At 40.8% G+C, this 22,962-nt stretch overlaps 1 protein-coding gene across 8 annotated transcripts in view; it reads left to right on the top strand.

Moving 5' to 3' along the window:
• PLXNB2 (plexin B2) overlaps positions 1-22,962 on the top strand; it is a 254,435-nt gene that overhangs the window by 129,364 nt on the left and 102,109 nt on the right. For 7 of the 8 annotated variants that reach the window (XM_038154112.1, XM_038154105.1, XM_038154109.1 and 4 more), the window contains one exon: positions 9,448-9,514. In XM_038154112.1, the coding sequence (XP_038010040.1) occupies positions 9,513-9,514 (2 nt within the window). In that variant the 5' untranslated portion in view covers positions 9,448-9,512. Of the gene's footprint in view, positions 1-9,447; positions 9,515-9,545; positions 13,405-22,962 lie in introns of those variants that run through there. The other variant, XM_038154104.1, reaches the window with a different exon arrangement.

Raw genomic sequence — 22,962 nt, 5'->3', positions numbered from 1 at the left:
AACCTGGAGCACGTCAGACTAGAAAAATGCTTCTTTTGGTGCCTGAGAGGAAACAGTATGTGTGTATAACGTCACATGCCTTCATGGTAAAAAATGTGGAGGTAATTGGCCAAACAATGATGTTTTGCTTCCAGAAGTGGGAAGCCACTTTGATGAATCTTGTGAGTCTGGAGAGAAAGGTTTCAGAGGACCTAAATTCTTACAGCTGATGACAGATCTTCCTGCTTACCTACAGCAAACAAGCTGAGGACAGAGCTCTGCTTTTCTTTTCTTTGTTGTTTCATCCAGATGGTGAAAACTGTATTTTAGTTTGTTCTGGATCTGATATTGCAGAGGTATTTTTGGTCCTGCAAACTTTTCACTTAAACAGTTTAGTGGCTATAAATGTGTAATGATCGCTGTTGTTACCTTTGTGATCCACTTGCATTAATGACTTTCTTTTTGTCTTACTTGGCATATGAGGTGAAACCAATGAAAAGCTGTATTAATTATTCACCAACTAAAGAATCTCTTTCACTGTTACTATGTTTCAGGTTTGTAGATACCTTTGCATGAACTAATTGATTTTAGTCATAATATTCCAACTGGTGTTAATTAATAATTTAAATATAATTGTTTTTGGAAAGCTTTTTAGCTTTATTCTGAGCAGCTGGCACCAGAAAATGGAATTTGGCAGTGATTTAACTTCACAAATATGGAGCAAGTTTTCTGCAGCTGTTATCAAATGAAATTAGTAACTCAAAGGTGTGGGAATTTTTTTGCTTGAAAGGTTAATCAAGCCCAGATCCAATTGTGTTCTAACCTAAGATTAAACATGAAAAAAGTGCGCAGTAGGGGCAGGGAGTTTCCTAAGGCACTTGCACCTCGCTGTGACTGAGGAGGGGAGGGAAGGAGGAGGGAGGTTAGTGCCAGAGCAATCATATCTTTTATCTCAAGAACTATTTTCAGCAAGGTATGCTGATCTTATTTTCCATCCTCCCACACTTTGGATAAGAGTTTCGGGAAAACTTTATTTTTTCCTCTGCTGGGTATGAATCTAATACAGATTTCAATACCAGGGGACTACCAACCTTTTGGGTAAAATAGTAGTTTGACTCACTGTAGAAGAAATTAAGGTATGTCAATTCAAATAAGAAGCTGATTTGTTGTGAATCGTCAGAAAAATCTTTACTTCCTATGCCAGTGTTGCAGACTTTAGCCTCTCTCTGTGGAGGGAAATTAGCTTGTCAAATACAGTTTGCCCGTGGATGAAGAGGTTTTTAGCACTGTAACAAGCTTTATAACCCAGGGAGCAGGGCATGGGATGAAAACTGTTGAGAGGAAACGCCTCCAGATGGACACAGCCTTGCCCTGCAGAGGCACTGATCCCTGGCAGCACAGGCACAGTCCCGGCCGCAGCCAGCCCCTGGCTCCCTGTCTGTGCGAGCCCTCTGCCCTCCCGGGGAGCAGGATCCATCCTGTCAGCAGCATCCTGTGCGCTGAGCCAAGCAGGACGCCCGGGTGTCCTGCTATCCCTGCCACCCTGCCAGCCTGTACCTGGGCATCTGCCCCCAGGTGGGGCACAGGGCGCTTCCAGCCTCCTGTGGAGCCACTTCCAGTGGCTTTAATTACATCTGCGGTTTGGATGGCTTTGCTTGGCCATTAAAATCCGTTGCACAAGGAACAGTATTGAAATGAGCGAGGAATATTTGTGGCGGCTGTGGATTTCCTCCAGGCCTACAGGAAGAGTAAATTAGTTACTGAAAACTTGACAGTTTGTCCTGAGTGCTTAACTCCTTCCTGTCTGGAAGCTTGATTTTCAGGAGCAAGGGACTTTAAAAGGAAATAGTATACCCAATGTTTTTTTATTCCTCCACCCCCTTTTCACGGTAGGTCTGTAATTGCAAAACCAGCCAGAAGTGATTTGTTTGAAGAGGAAGTGTGGGAACTTCCTTTATAAATATTGCCTTTCCCTTCGTGTGCATCCAAATGCGGTTTGCTCTGCTGGTGGAAAAAAAAAAAAAGTGTTTGAACTGAACAAGCACTTATTCCTGTAGCTCATGCCCCACGTAAGTGTGAAAGACAGATGTTTTACTTGGGGGGGGGGGGGGGGGGGGGGGGGCAGAACGGAACACCAATTAAAACCACACCTAAAAAAAGAAACCAAAAAATCAAAATTTTAATTTTTAAAATTTAATTTAATTTAAAAATTTAATTTCATTAACAAAAAAACCCTACAAATTAAAAAAAAAAAAAAACAAAAAAAAAACCAAAAAAACAAAAAACAAGCCAACAAAACAAGCAAACAAGCAAAAACTAAATAAGAAAATTTAGAAAGCTGGTTTTGCCCTGCCATTCCCTGTCAGTACTTTCAGATATGTCCATTCTCTGCTCGGGAGCACGGGGCTAGTTAAGGTCCTGTGGAGGGGCTGGGGGAAATCAGTGTTTGCAGAGCCGGTGATTGCAGAACCTGCTGTGACTTGCTCTGCCAGATAGGACAGTATCTGCCCGAGCCGGCTCCTATCGCTCTTTGGAATGGTTTTCTTTTAAAAAAAAGTGTCAACATATGTATCTTTCCTAGTGAACTCGAAACAGTAGCGTGTACCCTTCCCCAGCCTGGAAATACCTTTGAAGTGTTTGCAGAAGAGGGCTCACCGCCAGGAGAGCAGTGACGCCCAGGGAAGCGTCCTGGCCAGCAGCAGCAGCAGGTAGATCAGGCTCACAGGGAGACACCAGGCTTTAACCTGGCGGGCAAAGCCACGCTGGACTTGTGCTTTTTTGGGTTAGGGGAGGGATGTTGGGATTTTTTTTGTTTTTCTCCTAAGTGAACAGTGTCAGGGTGTATGGGCTCTTTGGGCGTGCAGGCAGCCAGCTGGCCTGGCTTGCTGACATGGATCAGTGCAGAGGGTGGGAAACCAGGCAGGGAGTCCCGGTCCCAGCTCTGGAGGATTCCAGATTAGGAAGACGGGTCACTGAGAAAGCAAGGGAGAGTGTGGAGGGAATCAGGCTGATTCTCTGAGAGGTGCTGAAGATGAGAAGAGCCCTTCTCTCTGATTTAAAGGAAGAAAGTGTTCTTATATTGCTTGTAATTAGGCTGAGATTCACCTTGTTCATTGGATTTGATGGACAAATGAGACATTCCTGCTGTTATAACTTTGGATTGCTGTGGTTCTTTCTGATCTGTTCAGCAAAAGGCACAGCCAGGCCGCTGTTGTATTAATGAGAAGGTTGTGATTTTTATACATTTCTCAGTGGGGAAGATGAAATTTCATTCAAGCTTCCAACCAAGCTTTGTAGTGGTTCCTTTTTCCACTTTTAGAAACAAACAAAAGAATGAAATCTGCAGTGCAGTGGGATATCATGGGAGAAATCAGTCCCTATAAAAGAAGACACTGGAAACTTCACTGATCCATCCAGCTGGTCTCAGGTGAGGCTTGCCTGGTTCATCATACCAGTAGTCCTTACATCCTTTCATACCCCACATCAGAGTAATGGACATCTCAGTTCAGGATGACAAAGGAGTGAACTTTGGGTGATTTTTACCTTTAAAATAAAATTAAAAATAAAATTCGCATCTCTCCACTTCTTCCTGTACTTTCTTCTCTGTTCAATGTAATACAAATGCATTTAAAGCCCTACAGTGCTGAGGATAAACTTTTCATTCTGTTGTCTTTCCTCTCGTTTCCCACACCACTATTTGCTGCTCTCTCATTATGTCTCTTATTCTCTCCTATCCATGCCTCATCTCCATTTAACAATCTTTGCTCCTTTTTACCTTCCTACACTTTGCATTTTTTCCTCTCCTTTTTCACACTCACACTGCCATGCCTGCTCCTTTCTCCTGTAAGGCAGGCTGCATTCTGTAATTCAAGGAGTAAACCTTCAAATGAGTACTGAGCACATGATGAGAGAGACTGCAGGACCGGGCCCTAGCTTGGCAGATATATGGGAAAAGGTAGTGAAGCCAATTTTAAAGTAGTCTTATTTACTTTGGTGGTTTGTATCACTTTGGTTGACTATTAAAATGTGTATTTCTAAGGTGAGGTGAGCACCAATGGCATTGTGTAAAGAAAGAATTTCAAGAACTTAGTATAAAAGACTTTATAGAGGTAATATATTACTTCCAGTTGAGAGAAATGAAGTGGCACTTTAAAATCAGTTTTACTAGCACCCTGTGTTTAAAAAAACCCCTTCATTTTCTTTTTGTTTAAGCTCCTCTGCAAGTCTGGGCATGTTTGAGGCTACCAGGATCCAATTTCATATAGTATCCTATTTCAAATCCAGGCAAGAGCAGGCTGATTGAAAATCGTGCTGTCAGAAGTAAAACTGCCAGTGGAATGCCTTCAGTGACACAAAGATGAAAAGGATACTGATTTTCTTTTGTGAGGTGTGAGGCTCTGGAGCAGTGTTCTTGGATGTTGCACCATTTACCTTGATTGAACAGTAATGGCAGTAGAACAATTTTGGTGAATTTTTGTGTTCTTCAGTTAGTAGTTAACAACTGTGTTGTGAAGAGGGGATGGTTGGTGTCGCTGGGGCTGTTTTAAACCAAAGCAGCAGCTGTAGAATGTTTCATGGCAAGCACAGAGCTACCTGTAATTCTGCATAACACCAGAATAACACAGGATTCCTAATAATTCTTGTTAGTGAAATACTTACTGGTATTTGGAAATAATTGGGCTACTTCAGCTACTCACTGCTGGTAAATGTGGGCTAGTCTAACTGGTCTGTGTTTATATTGGTTTTTAGGGTCAGCACAAACACAGATGGCAGTCTGCTTCATTTTCCCATATGTTTCTTTGCCTCTTCTCTTCCTTGTCCCACAGAGGCCAAAGGATTAAAGAAAAAGAGGACTACATGAGAACTGAGAACAGAGGGAAACAGAAATAGTGTTTTAGGACTTCAAAGGAATAGGAAAGTGAAGAGAAAACTGAACTAAACTGAACTTGTGATCCTTGGTTAATTTTTAATTCTGGGTGTCATGGTTTATAAATGGAACAGCATTCCTCAGATAAGTGCCCCCCATACCCCGAAGACTCTTCCCAAACCAACCACTCACTTGCTCACCCTGCTTTCTTTCCCCTTCCCACTCCAGGGGTGGAGTTGAGAATTGGAGACATAAATAGGGGGAAATTACAGGTTGAGATAAGAAACAATTTACTGGAAACAGCACTGAGATACAAAAATGAACAGTTAGAGCAGCAAAATCAATAGCAAAAGTATACAAAAAGAGGGTGATTAACATGGAAATGAGTGCTCACCAACCAACCTGAGGTGGTGCAACCCTGAGAAAATTAGCAGTGGCCAACTTGCCACTCTTTTGTGTGACCCAAAGCCACACTTTTCTTCCTAGAATAAGAGTCCCTTATTTCCAACTCTCCATATCCCCCTCCCCCCACAGCGATTATATGGATTTTATAGAATAACAACAGAGACATACCCACACAGCTCCAAGCTCTGTCCCTTCACAGCTATTGCAAAAAGATTAACTCTATCCTGGATGAAACCAGAACACTGGGTAACTTAAAAACTTGGCTATGCCAGGATTATGTTGAATTCCTGGAAAGCTAAGAGTAAACATTTTTCTGCTGTGTAATGCTGGTCTGTCTCCTGTGCCCTGTGCTGGGTGATGCTCATGACGTGGGGAGCATCTTGCATTGCTGGGAGAGCACCAGGTTGCACAAATAGATCCCTTGCATGGAGGGGGTGGGTCATGCTGGCTGGCCTCGGCTTCATTTGTTCTCAAAAGAAAGGGGGAGGCTTCAGGAAAAAAGTCAGTGTCCTTACATTCTGATAAAGGGCTGTCTAGAGCCAGCCAAGAGAATAGCAGTGAGCCAAGCAGAGGAGAAAGGAAGTCAGAAATAAAACTCAGGAGCTCATGTGCTAGAAGTGAAATCTGGTGTCTGTGGTCAGGGAGGTGGAGAGGGCAGAATAGGGATGACCTAGAGTCATGTAAGCTGGAGAATCAGAGGTGAGGGAAGATAATGCATTGGCCAGCTATTGTGTGATTCTGAGTTAATTAGAGATTCAAATACACTGCAATGTTTAGAGTATTAGGTTGACATCCGACATCACCCTAGAGTTTTTAATATTAAATTCTATATCCTGTTTCCATGTGGACGTGGTCTCAGTGTTGTAAGGTCACATTCCCAACACTGAAATGTGAAGATCCATTCTCAAAACCAAGCTCAAAAGGCAGTATGTAGTTTTATCCTATGTGCTCCATCCCATCAAGGGTGCTGTGCTTGTTAGCTCAACAGCCAGATAAAAGTTCCATGGGCAAGTAAAAGTCTATATGAAAAGTATCTGTTCCATATGTTACATATAGCTGAAGGCTCAGGGGAATAAGGTTTGTGTCTGGGAACCGGATAGCACAGCTTTCCATCCCTGACCCAGTGCTTGCCCTTTTTAACTAACAGACAAGATCCTTCCTCAAAGAAAAATGGTTTATGATCTGTTTTTAGCTCTAGAAGCAAACATTAAAAAAAAAAAACAAAAAACCAACAACCTCAATATGTTCTTACCCATACTTTCAGCAGCATCAGCTTCAGGCACTGCAGAACAAGTGTCACACTTTGTTCCTTGCTGCTTTCAGAAGCCATTATCTCCCTGGCAGTTGCAGTGCCAGGACAGCATGTTACCTGTTTGCAAAATTTTGCACTTGGACACAACCAATCAGCCTGAGTTTCTCACCCATTTGAAATGATGGCATTTGAGACCTTGACCCTGAATCCAGAGGTGCAGTTGCCTCATGAGGGAGAGGCCATTTACAGGATGGGGAAGTTGTTCATGGTTGTCCTGTTTCTGCTGGGTAATTGTCCATACAAGGTGGTCTTCATCTTTTCTCCCTAAAGGTGTGTTTTAAGTTGAAAGGCAGAAATTTTGTCATGTGAAAGGTGGGAGCAATTAAGCTAGTTCAGATTGAGACAGGATAAGAGCTAAAAGTAGTCTAATTTCTTGCTGTCCTCTGTGGGTTATGGAGGGGAGAGGGAGTCCTCTCCAAAAAGCAGCTCAGGGAAGATTGATTCCTAATCCACAAGGCAATCCATAGCAGGACTCTTTCTGTCAAGCTAGTGGAGAGAGAAGAAACAGGAAGATTAACCTTGTTAGACTGAAGTTAGGTTATGTGACCATCCCTCTACCCACTTGCTCTGTTGTGCTCATGGTTTCTGTCATCTTTAAAGAACAATTTCTGTGTTGCTGAAGTACATTTTGCTTCAGGTCACTTTGCAAGTGCCTCCAGCTGCTAGAGGACCTGTGCTAACAAGATGTATTGAAGTTCCTTTAGTTCAAGCAGTCCATTTTGACTGGCCTGCTGGCCAAACCCATACTGTGAAAAACCAGATCCAGTGTGAGATACTGAAAAAGAGCTGCTTTGCTATGAGCAGGAGGTAGAAGGAAGAAACAAAACCAAACAAACCAAAGAAGCCTTGTGGCAGATGGTACCACCTGTGTCCATCCAAAGCAGTGTGCCATTTGAGTGGAGAAACCTGGAAAATCTGATGACTCAGTCTGAATACATAGGGAGACAGTGAACGAGATTTCTGGCTTGTGTCCCAAGCCTCTCACAATAAAGGCTTCCAATTTTATAACACAGAAAATTGAATACAATTTGGTAGCATCGTTCTCTGGCACAGCTGATCTACAGACTGCAATGCCTGGTGTATCCATGTGAGAACTCCCACATAAGTAGTTAGATGACTCTGTGCCAGGTCCTGGGTTATGGCTGCACCATTTTTCTCAATAGATACATTTCTGATATTTTTAGCAGAGGAAATATCTTTAATAATACCTTTATTATTGGGGGTATGGCTGGCTGGACATAACATTTAGGGTTGATAGCATTTGATTACTTTTCCAGGCTCAGCCAAATACTAATTTCCATGCACCTCAGTTCTGGCATCTGCAAGGCTGGATGGGGAACCAACTGTGCAAGACGTGCCTAAATTACTGTTCAGCAGTGCTTGCAAAAATACTCGTAAGGAAAGAGAAAACATGGATATATAAAGCAGACTTCTCAGCAAGATCAAGTCTTGTTTCCTTGCTGACTACCTCCACCTCCTTCCTTCTTGGCTGTCAACAGGATGATAATGGTTCACATTCCTTTGTGCTTCCTTTTAACTTCTGAATTTTCTTTTCCTTTACGTGTTTAAGTTGCACCAGATCTGGTTTTCCTGTTGTTAGTAAGACATAGAAAGAAATCTGCCCTTTACCTTGATCCTACAGTCTAATTTTTTTGTCTGTCTCTTGGCTTGGCTGTTTTACTTACACTTCCCTCCTATGACCTCCCTTAGTCCAATCCTACATTCTCCAGTTAGGCTGTATCATGCAGCTGTGGTCTAAATCTCTCACCCAGCTCTTCTCCCATATGCCTCATCTCACAGTTTTGCTGAGCATACGTGTTTATCCTGTACCCAGTGAGGGTTGTTCCCTCATACAGCTTTTCCCTGCAAAGAGATGAATGTACATAGTCTTAAAGAACATCTTTCCAAAGCAACTGCGTACAAGGTACGAACACAGGAAATTAAATTCCATGGAACATTAGCAAAATAAGTTTGGTTTAGGACTGGGCAGCCTCAAGAAACATGAAGGGAAAATAAAAGTCCTGCTGATGTTTGTGTCTTACTTCCCTGAAAGCCAGTGTTACGTGAGTCTAAAAGTCATGTTCAGTTGAGATGAGATGGCTTTGGAGAAAAGGTGTGAATTTTGCCAGGTGTTCGGGCTCTCTTACCTGGCAACTGCTATGTGGAGGTCTTTTAGTGCATGTGTTGGCTTGTGCTGCAAACTATTTGATTGTGCATTGCTTGCTTTGCTGAAAGCAACTGAGAAATAGCTCTGTGTAAGGAACAGATCAAGGCATACAACACTCACTATGTCTACTGCCTGGGATGTTTTTTTGAGGACAGTTGTCATCTTCACATTTATGTTGAACAATCTACATGAACCCTCTTTACCACTTTTTGGCATATACAGTGATGTTAAAAATATTTGATGGTATTTTATCCTTCCCTAAAGGGACAGACATTGCTTCTTTTCCATTTTTAAATGTTTGGTCAGGGGAAGTGCCAAGTACTGCCACTGGTCAGAGCATGTTCAAGCTCTGGCTAGAGTACCCAGTCATACAATAACCCATCTGTAATGCTAGGCATTCTTTTGGGTAATACATCAGTGTAGCTCTCAGTTCTTCAGTAATTAGTTGTACATCTGTGAGCAACTGTCCATCTGATTTACTATCCTAGCAGCTATTGAAATAGAGAATATTGCCCCATTTAGCTTCAGGATGGAAAGTTATAGTGTGATAAAGTTGTGTTTAAAATGTAATAAAACTGACTGTATATAAACAAATTACAAGTTTATATTACACTATAGATGATCTTAAATCATATTTTAAAGTTCATAAATTTAATGTGATTGAGCATAGCTTAATGCATATGAATATATTTTTAATTGTTGCCTTCTTTTATTTAGTAAGAAGATTAAACTGTCCTGGAAAATAACTTGTTTATAGTGAAGAGGACTTAGTGGAAAAGTGAATGTAAGTATTTCAGAGCACATGTTGATTGTTTATGTTTGCAAGCCATTGACATTGGTGATACTATAAATCATGCTAAATTGGCAGCCACTTTTATTATGGCAAGAATGCAGGATCTGATCACTATGCATATGTGTGTGTGTGGTATAGAACATCTATTATATGGGTCTAAAGGCTAATATATACCTAAATGCTTTTAATGGGGCCATGTGCTGTAAGTCACTTGCATGCTTAAGAACTATTTGCAGGAAAAATGACATGAAGTTGTCACTAAGCACCCTTAAAAAGATTTAAAAAACACTATTCCCATATAAATACCCACAGGGATTCTTAAATTCAGTAATGCAGACATATTTTCCATTTCCAGAGGAATTTAGTCTAACTTGGAATAATGCACCCCATATATAGTAATTTTTGGTGTATTTGCTCCGAAGATGTGAGATTATAGTAGAAAAAGATTGCACCGTGGATTGGCAATTCAATTTAGAGTGAAATACAGCAGCTGCAAGTTCCAGTCTAAGTGCATCATTGCTCACTTGAGGTCACTTTTTCAAACCTGGAGTCAATAGTTCTCTAACAATAAGAGCTTTGGTTCATTTTCTAGAAGCCCTTGAAACTGTTACTTTGCTGGCGAATACGCCATTATTTCTCTTAAAGTAATTGCATTCTTTAGCTGTATTTCATCATAACGAGAACCCCCTGACTGTGTGCCTGCACATGTGTATTTGTATGTATGTATTTGTGTATGAGGCAAAGCTGTGTCTCTGCAAGTCATTCCCCAGGAGACTTTGAGTGGCTCTGATGTGCAGGGCAGCAATAGTCATGAACTTCTAGCTACCACAAATTCATTCCAGTGTTTTTTCATATTGCATTTTTCCCACGATCTCACCTTCCTTTTCCCAGAGCCTGACTGATGTGCTTGGAAGCAGGCAACTAAGCCTTTCCAAATGCTGAATAAAGTATAGAATTAATGACTTAGATGTTAAAGAGGACAGTGATTATGTCTTAAATGTCTAACAAGCTGGGACAGTTGTAATTCTAGCCTTTCAGGTTTTACTAACTTGTCTTCAATAATTACTGGCTGACCAGTAGTACTGAAAACTGCAGGAGCTGCATATAGCATTGCAAAGTGCTGTCTGGTTTATGTAGACTTGTCTACTGATATAAGATTGCTTGAAATAAAGATCGTCAGATTTGACAACATTGGACCTAAGTTGAAGATTTGCACAGTAGGCAGTGCGTTGATTCTTTCCATTACTAGTATCTGGCCCAGTTTGAAATGTATGTAGGCTTATAAAATATAAAATCAAGTCCTTTAAAACTTTCCAATGTGTACTGAGCAAAACAATGCAGTTTGAAGTAATTTACTGCGACAACTTTAGTTGCCTCAAGATCCTAAAAATACTTTTCAAATGACCCCGTTCAGGCCAGTGACACTTCCTGAACTATCCTGTTTGTGTGACAAGTTTGTACATGCAGAAGTTTTTTGTCAGTTGCTTTCAAATTTTTCTCACCACTCGATCTTCAACTGTTTTTTCTGGGAAACTCGGGAAGGGTTATCTTTAGTTACCATTTTTTGTGAAATAAGCAGAATATTGTTGGTTTCTTCTTTGTAGTTTTTAAGGGCCTGTTTAGCAGGAAAGCAAGATTTGAGTGTCAGTTGAACTATAAAAGATATCTGCCCAGTTAAAATGTCATTTCAATATGTATGTGGAAACAGCTAAATGACATGAAGCAGAGCTGTATTTCAGGAAGCTGAGGAGTACAATATTGGCACTGTGATTATTAGTTGATCCTGAAACTGGCAGAGGATTAAACACATCCTGCTGCAGAGATGGATGCTAGCATTTTGTCCTTCATGTAAAAATGAATATCATCCCTAGTATATGTTATTTTTCTGATATTTTGATTTTGTGAAAATGTAGTCTGAGCTCCTGAATGTAAACCTTCTTTTTGATCTGGCTCTTACAGGTATCTGACATTAAAATTAAAGATTTATCCTTCTAAACATCAGTAATTTTCAAAAATTAATTGGCCTCACATTGGCTGGGCTTTTTGCAGTGATACAAAATCAACAAGTTTTTGTGGAGAGCAGAAAATACCTTTTCATACACACTTTTAATTTTGTATCTTGAAAGTGGCTATGGAGATATTCTCATATACAAAGACAGCAGAGCTGAAGGGAGGGATCAGAGGACATCAAGGGAACTAAGAGGAGCAGTGGCTTTACCTGCAGCCACTCACAAACTGGAGGTAGAGCCCTGAATCTGTGAAATCCAGCACCTGCTCTTATAATAATCCATTTTTATGTGTAGCACATCCAGAAATATTTTTTTAAAATTTTGCTTTAGTCAAAATTGAAAATTAAATTTGAAACTTGAGCTTGAATACATTGTAATGGTTTGGCAGAATAACTGGGAGAATTTTGGCTTTGATTACCCATAAAGCCAGGAGGTGAAACAAGCTTGCTCTTCCTCATACTCGTCCAATGAAATTTTGGACTGACCTTTCAAATAGATGAAGCACCAAGCTGGAATGCTGGATAAATCGAGTGAAATGCTGTCTTGCTGTGTTTTACCTTACAAAGGGGTGAAAAGAAATTGAGAGAGTGAGGGTTTTGTTCCACTCAAAAATTTGGAAAGGCTAGGAAAAACATAAAATGGGCTGGTGGAGATGATGAAAAGCCAATTGTGTTGAATTATGCTGATGATACATCAAAGTAATCATGAGGCAGTGACTGCAAGGAGGAGGAAGGGGAGTGTGTACCTTAGGGAATCAGGAGCAGGCACCATCAAGTAGAGCACAGGCAAGAGAATGCACAGGATGAGGGGAAGCACACTCAGCCCTGATTAGATACCAAAATTAGGTTCTCACTGCACATTTTGTAATCTGCGATCCCAGGAGCTAGTTCTTAATGTAGCACTGAGTGTTTTTTCACTGTTCTCAGCAGTATTCCTTATGTAAAATGTGTGCACTGGCATCCTAAATAGCTTGATTCCAACACCCTTGTGAAGGGTGAGGGCCCCATCATGTCATGTGCTGTCACTAAGCTCTGCTAGCTGGTAGGCAGGTTCTTCCTGGAAGGTCTACAGAGATGCTTTTTAGACTTCTAGAATTATAAAATATTTTCTCAAAACCAGTGTCCATCTCAAAAATGTCCATCTTATTTTCAGGGTCCAGCTGGCTATTGTAAAATTAATTATTCTTTCTAAGAGCTTGGCTCCTATATTGTGAATGCTATAAATAATTCTCAGCAACATTTGGATGAGGTATGTAAAGCATAGAGGCACACTTGATAATAAGGAGAAAAATAAATATTTAGGAGTTACTAGTTCATTAAGTTATGTCTATTCTGTGCATGAAATGAGGCAGGGAAACAGGAAAGATGTCTTCCATTACAGAGACTATCATGAAGGAGTCACATAATTCTATACATGACAATCAATCAGACTTAAGTCCCTCTAAGAATCACCTCCAAGACACTTCTTTAGATCCATAAGATTTAAGTCACCAAAGCAGATAAAAATTGTTCCATATTTGCTGCATGCTTTGGGCAGTGGGCAAGAACGTGGCATTGCAAAATGATCTCACAGAATTTCTGCCCTGTCACACTGAAGCCCTAAAGGGCATGCAAGGGCACTATGCATGGGTTGCAGCATCTGTCTTCATGCATGTGATTTCTGGCATCTCTTCCAGTACCTACGTCCTCTCTTTTTTCTTTCCCTCCATCTCGGTCTTCCCTGTGTTGCCTGGCTAACTTTAAGGAGAATACTTCAGCTCCAGGAGAAATTCCATCTCTGCACTACCAACATGAGCAGCCTGTGACACCAGGTCAGGCTGTAACCACCAGCAGAAACAACCACAGGAAAGCCCTGCATAATGATCTCTCCAGGGTGTGTAGAGCACACTTATTTATGTTGTTGTTTTCTCACATGCTATCAAATGCAATCTTTTATTTCTCTCTAATCTGAGTTTATATTCACTGGGTCATGTAAAGGCCAAATGTCATGCCTTTGCTGCTAGATCTTTGCAGTGAGAGTGCCCATGGTGAAATTCCTGCCCTCATCCTGCCCTTATCCAGCATGGAGTCACCAGGAGAGAGCTGGCTCCACAGGCAAGCCCTGGCTCTCCATTTTTCTCTAGCAGAAACCTACAGGGTGACCCATCTAACAAAAGCATTGCACAGCTCTGTACATATGTCATATCACTAGCTGCAGATAAACGGCAATAGAGTGTTGCCCATATGTTGGCACCTTTCGCTCTGTAGAGAAATGAGGCCACACTTTACCAGTAGTTGCAGACTTGAATATGTGAAACATGTTATGTACTTCTCATACTTCACTTTGAGACTTCTCTTGTGAAAAAACATTGTAGGTTAGTTATAAAAATGTGGTTTATTGGAGGATATGAGTGACCTTTGTCCCTGATCCAGTAACACTTGACTAAGTCTACAGGTTTGGCTAGAAGACCCACAGGAGAGAAGATTCTTGCAACAAACACAGCTATTTATTTAGAGGTATTCATTCTTCCTCCTTGAAACACAGACCCATATGTCAGTCTTCTTTCTCATGTTTCTCTGAAATTATCTCCTGGGGAACATGTAGAAAAACAAACAGTAGATTCTTTTCCATTTTAGGAGAGGGATGGAGACAAATTCAACTTCAAAATACTTGGTATTTTAAATGCAAAATGTTCCTTCCTTAATTAATACTTGGCAAAGCATTTTAAAGATCAAAGTGTCAATATTAGCTAATTCTCATGACACACCTGTCAGGTAAGTAAAAATTATATCCATTTATAGCCCAGGAAGCTAAATACTGTCTAACATCAGCATTTTCACAGTTGCTACCTAGTTAATTTACTGAAATAAGTAGTCTAATTCTCAAAGGTTCTTCATATTCTTAGTTGTCCTAAATTATGCTTAGAACTCCAGAGCACTCACTCTTTTGAAACTGAGTGCAAGTATTTTGGTGCAGAAACATGGATATGTATGGAAGCTGAACCTGAGGCATCCACACTTAAAAGACTCTTTCAAAACTTAAGCAGCCCTAAAAAGCCTAGAGCTGAAACCTACAGGTTGTCAATTCCCAGGCTGGGCTCAGGTCCCTGCACTGCCCAGCTCTCATACCTTAAGGCAGAGTTGTTTCTCAGTGGAACTGAAAAAAGTGTGAGGTGTAGGTAGTCTTGGGAGGATCATTCTTCAAAGATGTTTTTTCTTTCTTGCAGGAGACATGTATAGAAGGAGTTTTTAGAGAGGGAGGGGGTGCTTGAAGTGGAAAGAAAAATGGTGTGTGACAGAAATTAATTCTTCTACCTCCTGCTGTTGCTTCCATTAGAGATGCAGGTTATCTTGTTATTTCTGTCATGGCTCTCTCTCCTTTTGTTACAGCATCAGCAGAGTGGTATAATTGGGCTGGAGGACAAATTTTTTGCTGCTCTATTGAACAACGACTGAAAGGGAGAGGAGATTTTGAACAAGTGCTGTCTCCCCTTCAGTGTGCAGTGCAACTTGTTTCCAAATGGTGTTTTAGTTGGAGTGGTGGTGATTGTCAAGTGCCTTGCTTTGTCTGTGCAAACAGTTTTTGTAACCTGTTTGCTCCATTTGGTGTGGCAATGCCCAGCCCTGAATACAAGACAGAACTTACGGATGGCGTCACTCCATCCCAGTCTGTTCTCCCTCTTGCAGGAGCAGGTGGGAATGCACAAAACCCTAGCCAAGGGCTGTCGATGAGTTGGCACTTAAAAGAGGGAAAAGGCTAGGCTACAAAAAGGGGTCTCAAGGGATTGAACAGCCTGGAGCAGGCGTGCATGGCTGAATTAGGAGTTGGAATTGTTTGGCTTTCAAATTCAGAGAACTTGTTTGCTGTCTTGGCCCTGGTCAAAGTGAGTAAATGCTACTGCTAATGACAAAGCCCAATAGAGGAGGAGTGAAGGATTAAAAACACCAAATGATGACTCACCCTCCCCTCTCCCCCTTCCCCAGTTTCAGTCCCCACTAAACCACTTTGCCTCGCCAAACCCCTGGTGGCATTTTGCTTATAAATAATCATGTGTTTGAAATGTTAAAATGTGTAGGCAGGGATTAAAAGGATATGTGATGCTACAGCATTAAAACAGTGCAAACCTCTGCAAGGGAATTGTGAAGGAAAATTATTTTTGGCAAGGGCTGCTGCATCCTGAAGAGATCAAGAGAAGGCAAAAAGCAGTTTACCCAAGTCTAGCAAAGCTAAGTAGAAAAGCTGGGTGCAGTAAAATAGGGCTTCACATCAGTTCTTTGTCATATTAAAGCTGAATCTGAAGTTTTGGGGGCATGCAAAGAGGAGATTCATTGACGAATTTCTGTCAAAGGTACCAGCCTAAACTGTTGCCCTTTTCTTACTGTAAAGGTTGGTGAATACAATGCATGATTGTCCCCCACACTGTAACAGGTTTCTTCCCTCTCCTAGCGTGCGACGGGAATGGTAACATAACTCTCTCAAATCAATGTGTCAGCCCATGGTATTTTACAAAATAAGCAGGTTGAGTTGTCCATTTGGGATATTATTCTATACTCTCAAAGAAGTGGGGATATTGGCATCAAATTTCTTGTTGTGTCTGGGAACAAAAATTGAGAATTGTTCCTGCTTAGAAAAGCAAATGCATTACAGACTTAGAGGGAACTGTTGCAAATCAGTTTTCAGCATTGACTTTAGCATCGATTGTGCAGCTTGAGTATAATTTTTAGTGTCATTCTCAGATGCTACATTGGCTTTGTCTCCATAAACCTTTGATTCCTGGACATAGTAAGCCTTTTATGGGACTGTTGAATTTAAGTAGGTGAAATCAGCTTCCTCACCTCACTTCTTAATTGCAGGTGAGTGAACAATACTAGTGTGAACAATACTGGTGTGAACAGGCACGGATAAGGGCACTGTCCTGCTGCTCTTCTTGCTGATGATCTTGCTGCTGCTCGCTTGTCTGTACAGGGGAAGCCTCTGAATGCTATGCCTGTAGGAACGGTGCCATTACTAATAAACAAACAGTTCTTAGTTCTCCCCATTCATTTCATGTCTAATTAATTTTTGAGATGCACTCTGAGCCTACAGAATCTAGGGAGCAGGGCTTTGAGGAGAACTTGGGGGAGGCAGGATAGTGCCACTCCTTCACCTATCTGAGCCTACAGAATCTAGGGAGCAGGGCTTTGAGGAGAACTTGGGGGAGGCAGGATAGTGCCACTCCTTCACTTTAGCTGCCTTCTGCCTTGCCCACTGCAGCAGCAGCCCCTGCTGCTCCCAGCTCCCTACACAGGGCTTTGCACTCTTCCACCTGGCTTATGTACCAGGCTTCTGCAGAAGTGCATTTGAAATCTTCATGCTGCTGCTTCCCTGGGTTTGGTGCCAGGGCAGCCTGGCTGCAGGTGTGTTAGGGGTCTCTTCATACTATGGGACTTCTGCTCCATTCCTGCAGTGCATCCTCCTGCTTTGTCATAGCAGCTGTCTTAGGTAAACTGGTCACTTTGCTAAATTAAAATGATTTGGTTAATGCAATGTTTTGAATAGAATATACCATCTCCACTGCTCTTAACCTTTGTTGTTAGTTTTGTTCTAGCAAACATGAAAAAATACCTCGTGCATTCAGGATGTTACTTTTTTAATGCTAAATTTTTAATTTATATGAAATCTATTTATAAGCCTAATTTGTGTTCTTGTTTTGTTTTTCTCCCTCCTTTAAAGTATTTAAACATATTACTTGAATCTTCATAATAATATTTAATTAATGTTGTATTTAATATTACATTTAATTAAGGGATTTAAGGATAAAAGTAAAAATTAAATACCGAGACAACTTGCTTGCCTAATAATTTCTTAGTGCTAAATTCAAGGCAAGCCTCAACCTTATTTGATTCAATTCATGTAGTGAAATTGACGTTGTATTTAAAAATGACCATTCCTTTGGACAGCTAGGCAATTTTCTGGTGTACTGTTACTGCAGCACTCAATTTGATCAAGCTGACATGACAAAGTCATGAAATAATGTCAAGATGCAAAAATATCTACATTTAGGTGGGAAATTTCTCATTGTCAGTCAGTAAGCCAAGGACTTTGTAAACAAAAGTCTTGTTTATCTTTGCTGGTTTTCCTTAAAATTGCATGATTTAAATTTGTTACTAGTTAACTGAATCTTATTGAATTTCAGTTGCTGGGAACTTACCACTTTGCGAAACATTGCAACTCTTGTTTGTACACAGACAGTGCTTCCTTAAAAATGGATCTGGAAATTTCCAGATGATGAATGGACCTGCCATGGTTTTTTAAGAAGCATGGTTTTTAGTGCATGAGGTTTGGGGGGTTTGTTTTGTTTTGGTTTGGTTTGGTTTTTTGTTCGTTTTGTTTTGTTTTTCAGCCAGGTCACAACTTTGGCCTTGGTATCCTCTGTGTCAGTTTTCACCCAAAAATCATAGGCTACTGGCCATTTGCCTCCTCAGGGTACTCGCAGAAAAGGGTCACAATACCATTTCCATTGTAATGAGCAGAAACACAAAAACATAGAGTACAGCTGGTATCAGGGGTGGTGAGCAGACTCCTCAAGTCCTCCTGCACTTCTTACAGCCAACATCTTTAGAAAACATAAGCTAGATTGTTCTTTACAGAAGACTCTGGGAAAGTTCAGTCCCGGTTCTGCAGTGGCATTGGTTGCCTGTGCATCATCAGAAATATCCTGAAACTGAATGACTGTAGAAAGCTCTTCTTGGCTGCAAAGTCAAGAGGATCCTGAGGCTGGGATGTTCTAGGAAAAAAATGTGGTCAATTGAGCTGATTCATTGCATGTGCCAGCCTTTCCATACCCTTCCATGAATCAGGCCATCCATCCATATGTGAATTCTTTAGCTGATTGCCTTGAAAGCTGTATTGGATAGCACTTGTTTATAGTGATCCAATCTGCAGGATATAGATTTTAGCTGGTTGGAAATATTTGTGGTGCTACCCTGACTCTGCTTTGCCGGATGTGTATGCTTCCTGCTTGAGCTGCCCCACATGGGAATGTTCTACCTGTTTGCATGATTGTAGATTTTGCCTAAAGGAGCATTATGCAAAGAAGTTATCTCTCCTGAGGGAAGTATATGTGAGCAAAACTTTTACAGCTCGGGGACAAGCTATGCTGAGAGAAATTGTTCTTTGAAAATATGTCTTTGAAGTATATATAGGACCAGAAGGAAAAGAACAAGTAAATGATGTAGATGGGGAATGGAAACAAGAAAAAAAAATATATAAAGGAAAATGTTCCAAATATATCTATTTTGCACAACCTGAGCAAAACTGAATGGGCTAACATTATTGTAAATAAATGAGGTACCCTGAAAATAGTAATCTTATACAAAAGCAGGTGTTTATTCTCATGAAAGAAGAATGAACAGAGATGGCATTTTTGCCCCGCAAGTCTGTCTGCTGTCTTTGACAAGGTGACAGGAAGAGTTTTTTCTTCAGTTGCAGTAAACCTATAGAAGGTTTCTACTTCAATTGTGTCAGGCTGTGTTTATACACACACACATTCTCTTAGGTACCAGTCCACCCTGATACTTCCATCAGTGCTATGAGTATGGCTGCAACCAAAACTCAAGCCTAAGCAAGAGCTGAAAACTAAACTGGCCAGAAGTTGAAAGATGGGTTGTTCCCACTAGAACAGCTCCATGAATGTCTTCTCACCACCTTTTGCATGCCATTACCAGCCCAGATGTTAGGCAAAGTATAACATTCACCCAAGATTTTTCTTTGAAATGAATGGCAGGACACCCTGTGGAGAGAGGGGTAAGCTGCTTACTTTCATATTCACTAAGAAAAACTGAAGCTGACCTTGTGGCAGACTAAAAAAGAAGGTTTTGCAAGTGAGGTGTTTGGCATGGTATGATCTTCCTTATGCATCTGCTAAGCAGCTGACAGGACTGCCTTGTGGCCAAGTTGCTGACTAGCAGGGGAGAGGAAAGGCAGGTGGGGGGAAGGAGGGGGCACATCCAGTGTTTTGCAACACATGGTTTTGAAGCAAGCATCTCTGCAGTGATGCTTCTTGTCTTGTTCTGCCAACTCTTTCACTGAAGTTGAGCAGCATTTATCATCTTTGGCATTAATCTAATAAATCTAACATTCTTGGGCAAGGTAAATATTTGACAGCTCCTGTATGCTTAATTTGTCCCCATGCTTTCAAGATTTGCAGTATCCTTGTAAAATATTGCCATACAAATAGTGGGTGGTAGAGTTCATGCTGTTACAGTAAGTGAGCATTTTAAGTAAATTCCCTAATTGTATGCACATTACAGCATACAACTATGTTTTCTGGAGAGATTTGGATTCCATTCACTAGCCCTGGAAAAGGCATAAGCATCTAAGAAATGGAAATTAGTACAAATTGATCTCATAAGAGCAAATTTTATTTAAATTCTTATCTGTCAGTGAGTGGTCTTGATGGTTTTGTTCATGACAAGTTTGCTTTCATTAAGGGGTAAAAAATGCAGTATAATACCTATATAAAGAGTATGTTAAGCTGTTAAACGCTGGTTCCACAAGTAATCCAAGATTTTCTAGCTTTTGCTTTAATTTGAAGTCTGCTTGTCAGTCTTCATCTTTATTCATGGTAAATAAAACCTCTTCCCTGAAGGGATCAAGGTAAGAGCCATAGCATTATGTCTATTGCAATCAGTGATTTTGTAGGGATCTTGTTAAAGTTCAAGTTCTTTCCCTGCAATTGAGCAGAAATACCAATGTATGCCAGAAAAAAATGCTTGATCCACTGTTAAAAGGGATCAAGAAAGCTTAAAGTACAAGGAAGCTGCTCAAGGCAAGTGTCAGCACCCTTTGGAAGAGGAGCTAAAGATAAAATGATAAATACCAAAGATTGTACCTGGTCTTTCCCTCAGCCCTTCCTCCAGTCAACAGTTGTTGGACCTGTAGTTATTTGAAAACCAGGGAGTTTATAGCCTGGAAAAGCACAGAATTCACTCAGTCAGTGGATAGCAAAGATAAATTAGAGACCCAAATGTTCTAAGGGAGGAGAGAAACACATATTGAGGAAACATTTGTGCATCATACAAATGGATACTTGCAGTTTACACTGCACAACCCTTTCTATGTCCATTGTGAGAACCTCAACATGCTGAAGAAACCAAACCTCCGTGAATATCCTGTCAGCGGGTCACCTTCCACAGTGATGAGCATCAGGCACTAGTACAAAGGCAGCAGGTCAAGTGCTGCCCACGGTCATAAGCAACAGGCTGCTCACCAGATTCTGTGAGAGGAGGTGGAGTAAACCTCTGAAGTGATTAGTGCTGTACCAGCTCAGAAAGGTTTCGTGGAAAATGAAGCAGATGTGACTGAAAAACTCCATGCTTATTCAGGAGGAGGCAGCTTTTCATAATGTGATTAAGTATTCCGTGATCTAATAGATGATGATTTGGACAGGACGAATGAAGTGCATTGCAACAGGAGTAAGAAAGCCACATAAGAACAAAAAGAATTTAATTTTGGGGAAAGAAACTGCCATACACGAGTGGCTGAGCATCAAACTATGTGGGATTAACTGATCTCCAAGCTCATTTAGGCACAAAAGGGTCTGGTGAAATCTGATAATAAGCTCTGACTGAAACATGCTGCCTTAATGGCAAAACATTGATCGATTCTCATTTAGTATTTTTTCTGGACTGTGACATATCTGACACGGCCCAGATTTTTAATTTTGGTATCTCTTCTTGATGGTTTATTTTTATGTGTATGGCCCCTATAACAGGACTTTTGTAAGGTAGGAGTGAAAGACCATCCAACAGGTTTCTCAGCTATTTATGGAGATCATACATTACTTGACATGAGTGTAGCTTTTGTGTTTGCACAAATGTAGTTTTCTTTTGTTGAACGTGCAGTAAGAGAGTACAACTGCTGTAAGGACTGACAGATGATGTAAAGTAATTGGCAAAAAAATAAATTACTCCAATACTTAGGAATTTTAGTGTTAACTCTTTTCATAAAATAGGGAAATACAACGTCCTAAAAAGTAAATGTTGCATCCTGGTTATGTAGTGATCTGTTGCTGGTCTACAGTGCTTCATTATTAAAGGAATCTGTCTCTTTTTATCTGCTTAATTATCCCTTTTCCTCTGTCGTGACTGTAAGAATCTGGATTTTTGCAGTACCAAGGTTGAGGATTTACCCAGTGCCAAATAGTGATCCATCCACAGAGACAGAGTTGGAAATTCTTGGGTTTATTCCATTGCTAATGGTTTAGAATTGGGACTATGAAAACGGCACTTCTTTCCTAAAGACCACTCAGTTCTAAGAATAACTCTTTTTCTGAAATCTTCCCTTTGAAAGGATGTTCATGTGCTAATTACACGTAATATCCCTGTTGCTTTTGCTTGGGTGTCATTTCTTTGTCCTGCTTTGGTTCCCTCTGAATTTTGAGCAGAGCTCTCAGGGGATAAGCGTACTGGAGATCTCCATGGCAACACTCTGAAAAATGCACACTGCAGGCACCAGGATTTGCTGCTGTGTCCCTGTGAGAGCTCTGCTGATCTGTGGACTTGCAGACTTACTCAGGAGTAAGAGGGAAGGAGTCAGTGTCTGAGAGCTGCTTGCACAGTGCCTATTAAAAATGTTTCCTATGTAAATTGAGGAACTCTGGATATTGTTTGCTGATGCACAGCACTAACATCCAGCATTTGCATAGCCTACTGCTGAGATTTCCCGTAGCAGACTGTAAAATCCTTCTTTTTTTTATTCCATTTAATTCTCATATTAGGCTCTTAGGTCTTAGCTCTCCACATTTCAGTCAGGACTAATGTGGGACCCATTGCAAAGGCAAAGTTGTTATCTTGATAAAAGATGGTTGTTTTGATAAACATGTCATAAAGATTATAATGCAGAGTTTAAAAGAGGAGAGAGCTCATATCCCTGCTGTTTCCAAAATGAAAGGTAAGGAAAAAGACAAACATTCAAGGAAGAATTCTTTTTTAGATGAGTGTTTCATGGCAGTGGCTAGGAGAGAATGGCTTCTCTCTAGCAGTAGGAAATAACTGGATAAAAGTGTATTGCCTTCCAAGGCAAGAATTAGAGGCTGTAGATTGTATTCTGACAGTGTAAGTGTGACATTGGTGTTATGTTCTGTATTACTGAAGTAAGAGGTGCACCACATCCCAGTACCTGGATGGTGCTACACTTCAAGTTATTGCACGGGGAGCACTAAGCCCATGAGAGCAAAAATTCATGAACAAGCAGCATGCAGAGCAGGGATACCCAAGCTGCTTGGCAAGGAATGTTTAAGAAAAATATGTATTTAAAACCTTCATTTCTAGGGGTTTTCCAGTCCCATTTGTGGATGCATTGAGGTCAGTACCCATGTTAAACTGAGGGGAGCTCATATACCCACTCTGAAAATGGTTGCATATTTTCTATTCATCGCTGGGAAAAATGCACAAGGTGGTCCTGCATCAG

This window comes from Motacilla alba, chromosome 1A (genome assembly GCF_015832195.1).
Source record: "Motacilla alba alba isolate MOTALB_02 chromosome 1A, Motacilla_alba_V1.0_pri, whole genome shotgun sequence".
NCBI lineage: Eukaryota > Metazoa > Chordata > Aves > Passeriformes > Motacillidae > Motacilla > Motacilla alba.
This window is presented reverse-complemented; position numbering and strand designations above follow the sequence as displayed.